Consider the following 4,836-nt stretch of genomic DNA (forward strand, 5'->3'; position numbering starts at 1 on the left):
GACATCCCTGGTTTAAAAAAAAAAAAGGCGAAAGGAAGGGGGTGGGGTTCAACATGTCATCACACCCAACAGGGAGCAAAACTCCCATCCAAGAACTCAACACCCCATCTGGGGCATCACTCATGAGTTTGTGCTAGCCCCTAGACAGACAGGAGCTAAGTTTTCTAACTTTTGTTAAGAAAAAAATCTATCAAATATGTTCATTCTCGCAGAGGCGAGGGCTGGGTCCTCAGGGAAAGAGATCCTGGGCTGAGAGCAGCTGGGGTCCCAGAGGCAAAGCTGGAGGGCCGGGCCAGCAGGGCTGGCAGGAGATCCTGGGAGCGATCCCTTCCAGAGCCCTAGAACCCGTATTTGGCCTGGGTCTGCCGGCGGCTGAGCTTGTTCTCTGACCAGGTGTTCTTCAGCTCCAGCTCCCGTTCCTTAGCCTGTGGCAAGGAAGAAGGGGAAGGGGGTCAAGCAAGGATTCTGAGAGACCGTTCCTTCTTACCTCACTGAACTTCCCAATTTAAAACCTTTCTCTCATCATAGCAAGCAAACACCTTCAAAGACCTAATCTTCTCTCACCTCAGTACAAGGGAAGACCCTAAAAGAATAAAGAAAAATTGTCTCTTCAGGGAGCTAACCAGAGACTCGAGAATCCCCATCCTTTCTCTGCTAGAATTGAAACCAAAACGCTCAAGTGGGAAATGGACGAATGAGAACTAGAATTTGGCATCTGAAAAGAAGACACAGATTAGCTGCCTTGGATTCCTGACCAGCAGAGTGGAAGAGGGCAGTCACAAAGACTTGGGCCAGTCGAAATTGGACACACACCAATATACTTAGTCCGAAGATATCTTTTTGCTGTGGTGCTGAACATAATGTAGGCTGCAGCCTAGACTTTTACACCGCTTTAAATAACAACTGAAGGTATGAAAACATGACTGGGGTACTAGAATAACGACGTCCCTCTTCCGACCCTGACAACTCTTGGCTCTGTACTGCATTCTAGAAATGTGCAGACGCCATCCTGATAAGGGCTCCCCAACCCACTCCCACAAAACTTATCTGATGCTGCTTATTTCCCCTGGAACAAAGGGGGATTAAGAGTGTAGGTTATAAAAAAAATCCTAACCTTAAATTATTTTCCTACACATTACGAGATAGGGTAAGAGTACAAAGGAGTTCCTAATGAGAAGGTGAAGATACGACAAGGATGATGAAAGCAAGATTTGCCACTGAAACTGCCAACTGAATATATCCTCCCCAGGGAAAGGGCCAAGTCTTACTCGTGTGTGTGTGTCTTTCATAGCATTTATTTAGTACCCTTAGTCTCTAAAAGATGTTTGTTCAATAATTAAATGAATATTTTAAAACTGCCAAGTCACATCAAATAAATACCAAGATATATTCAAATTCAAAAAGACATTTTTAGATTATCTATAATCCTGAATTATGTGTTACTGTTCTGTGCCACAGATGTGGAGAATACAAAACCAAATTCCTCACTGGGTAGATGTTTGCTAAAATTTGGTAAACCGACCTTTTTTTTTAATTACTAAACTCACTAGTTAAAAGAACTCTATGATAAATTATTTCATTCTCCTCTTAAATTACCTTATCCGAATAAATATCTGAATTTTCACTTTCTGAATTTATTTTCAACACCAGTACCTAAGTCTTATCTATGTGAGCCTGAAGAGGCAGGATAATCCTGAAGGATACATCCCCCCCTAGTGGCCGCACGCAGAACCAGCACCAGCTTCTAGATCTCAGCCTTCTAATCGCCAGGTTTACAGAGACCCTGCCCAACAGGCAGGGGCCCTCAGCTCACTCACCTGGTGAATCAGATACGTGATCTGGTGTTTCCGCCGCTGCTGGCCTGTTGGCTGTTCACCTTTCTTCTGCAAGAGAAGGAAACACCATCATTAACCCACAGGAAGAAATGTGGATGTCTCCCATAGGCCCCGCCCGAGGCAGGGCTATATGCAAGGCTGAGGACTGAGAACACAACTAACTACACATCCCAAATCCTAGGGGGAAAAGATCAGCTTGGAGCTGCTGTTATGTCTATATACTTACAAAACAGTTACTTTTATTAAAGCCATTATGCAAAAAAAAAAAAAAAAAAAACCCAAACTCAGAATACTTGCCTGAAATAGCCTGCTGATATCCCCATTAGACTAGAAATACTTTGAGGTCAGGTCTGAGTCTTCTATTTCTTTGGTAAACACACACACACACACACACACACACACACACACACACACAGCACTAAGCACGGTGGACATTTGATACCAATCTTACTGCCGGCAGTCGAAAAGAGCTTAAGTGCCAGAGCACAGGCAAGTTTCTTCCCTCCCTGCAGACCCCCTCACAGCCCTTCTCCCCATCTTCATCTCTTTCTCCCCAGCAGGCCCAGATGTCTAGCCTGTCTCCAATCTAGTGCTTACCAAGCTCTCGCCCATGAATTACTTTGGCTGAAACCCCTCCTCCCCTGATTCTAGCATGTGCCAGCACCTTCCCTGGAATTAGAATTTTCATGATCATTCCACCCCTCTCCAACATTCCAGCCTCCACCCATAACTACATGGAACCCCTAACCCAACCTCAATGCAAATGATTTACTGTTAGAGTCTGAATCAGTCTGGCCTTTCCTTCCGTGTTTTTTTCTGTCCTCTACCAGTGTTGTCAGACTAGAAGCTTTCCAATCAGCCCCACCCAACTCCCAACACTCCTCTCCGGAGTCTCCTCAGCACTTATGCAATCACTTTGCACTGTAATCATTTACACTCAAGCATCCTTAAATCTCTTTTCCAACTATGCTATAAACTCCTTGAGGACAGGAACTTTTTTTTTTTCAAAATCTAGCTCAATACAATGAAATGGTGGAAGGAAAATTTGGAGTCGGGGAAAATAGCAAATTCTACCTCCTTGCTGTTATTTAACGTCATTTAATGTGAGAGTTAAAGATGACATACATAAAACATGCAGCTCCATCCCTGGTCTACAGCAAGCACTAACAACAGTAGCTATTACTATGTGAAGAGGCTTCTCAACCCACAGTTAGTAGAGCCTGCTCTCCTAAGTGGTTTTTCCAGTAAACAGTGATGGATCTGTGCTGATCTAACCACAGTGCTCTGTTCTGTCCCGTATGACCGCCAGCATTCAGTTAAAACAAACGGCTGGGGCTATGATGGCCATCTGTGGCCACAGAACCAAACAAAGCAAATGGGGGGGAGGAGAAAGGAATCAAATCCTCGACCTTGGCCTTGCTGGTGCTGGGCTCAAATCCAGGGCTTCCCCACATTTCCCCCCTGTGGCAGGCAGGCTTCATAAATGTCCACATTTGCTGTACTCAGCTACCAGGTAAAGAGATGTTCATGATACTGACTGAAGAAAACTAGCACAGGGAAGGTAAGAATGTGGTGAGGGAAATATAAGGATAAAAGCATCTGCAAAGACCACTGCTGCTACAATAAATAATGGAGAGAAAGGAGAGAAGAGACCCAGGGACCTCAGGCCTGAGGCTCTGCTATGCCCATGCCTCAAGTGTGTGCCGAGCCAACACCCAGCTTAACAGCAGGGAGAGGACAGAGCAGCTGTGGTTTCTCGCCAGTCAGGGAAGGAGCCACAACCTATCAGAGATCTTCCCAACTGCAGGTTGGGAAAATGCCCCAGCCAGTCTCAGCAACAAGACAACCTCCAGATGGAGGGCAAAGTTCTGACAAAGTTCTGGAAGGCAAGAGCTGTAGCTGTAAGGCTCTATGCATGGACATAACAGGTGTATCATGGGCAACGGGTGTCTGCTGAAGGCGCTGTGATCGTCACAGTGGGGTATAAGGGCAGGATGGGGAAGGCATGACTTTGCTTTGGGGGCTTCCTCAAGTAGCCACCCATTAGACCTTTCTCCCTTACTTTGCTGAATGACTTCATGGTTTTCTCTTCTGTCAAAGACTTAGTCATCCACTGCTGGGCTCCACTGAGCTGGTCATCACCTTTGATCTCCACAAAGTTGATTTCTTCCCTCCCTCGGTTCCTCTTGCCCTGCAGCCGCTTAAACTGGAAAAGAAGAACAAACAAAAAAGGCAGGGGTGAGAGATCTGGGTTGAGAAGTGAGATGTCCCTAAGGATCTAGAGTTTATGGAATGATTTTGTGCCTCACCAGTCCCACCCATCAATCCCCTCTGTGCATCAGTCCCTTCCCCTTGCCCTCTACCGAGTTCCCCAGCTCCCCTGGTGCCACCTCTTCTCAGAAGGCCTACTGGACTCCAGGCAAGGGAAGGAAGAGGTGCAAAAGACCACTGGCATAAATTTGTACTTAAATTATGTATAAATTTTATCTGCTAAAAAAAGTTGCATATAATTTTCAAATTAAGAATTCAGGGTTAAAAAAATTAGAATTTCTCATCTAAAAATCAGTTCTTTTTACACTTCTGTCCTTCTCAATAGTTCAGCAGATCCCACATGAGGATGGTTATTACAAAAGGAGAACATGGAGCTGGATGGAAAGGGAGCCTCATTTAAAAAAAAATGCACAGCAAATTTTCAAGGAGACTGCTGCTCTCTGCTTCTCAAAAAACAATGCATGAGAATAAGAAAGACATAGAGAGGTGCATGGGAGGTACAGACAACAAATATGAACCCTTTTGCACATACAGTACTGCGTTGTCTGTCAGTGAAGGTAAACATGGGTATATGGATGGATAGATGGGTGGACAGGCTAAACGATTAGGTATGTCTATGAAATGGGAATGTATTCAAGAACATATATAGGGTTGGCAGACAATGGTCCTATAAGTTTATGTGAATGATCAGAATTCCCAGGTGTATAGTAGAGCTGACAAGGGGCAAGGT

The 4,836-nt window shown here is 44.9% G+C and overlaps 1 protein-coding gene across 1 annotated transcript in view; it reads right to left on the minus strand.

Annotated features, from left to right (window-relative positions):
• Window positions 1-338: 338 nt before the first annotated feature.
• PRCC (proline rich mitotic checkpoint control factor) overlaps window positions 339-4,836 on the minus strand; it is a 37,314-nt gene continuing 32,816 nt past the window's right edge. The window contains exons 5-7 of the mRNA XM_007948420.2: window positions 3,898-4,041; window positions 1,818-1,883; window positions 339-425 (exon numbers count right to left, since the gene is read on the minus strand). Coding sequence (XP_007946611.1) covers window positions 339-425; window positions 1,818-1,883; window positions 3,898-4,041 — 297 coding nt within the window. The remainder of the gene's footprint in view (window positions 426-1,817; window positions 1,884-3,897; window positions 4,042-4,836) is intronic.

Source organism: Orycteropus afer, unplaced genomic scaffold, assembly GCF_000298275.1.
Source record: "Orycteropus afer afer isolate SDZICR_OR568_19922 unplaced genomic scaffold, OryAfe1.0 scaffold00217, whole genome shotgun sequence".
In the NCBI taxonomy this organism is placed as follows: domain Eukaryota; kingdom Metazoa; phylum Chordata; class Mammalia; order Tubulidentata; family Orycteropodidae; genus Orycteropus; species Orycteropus afer.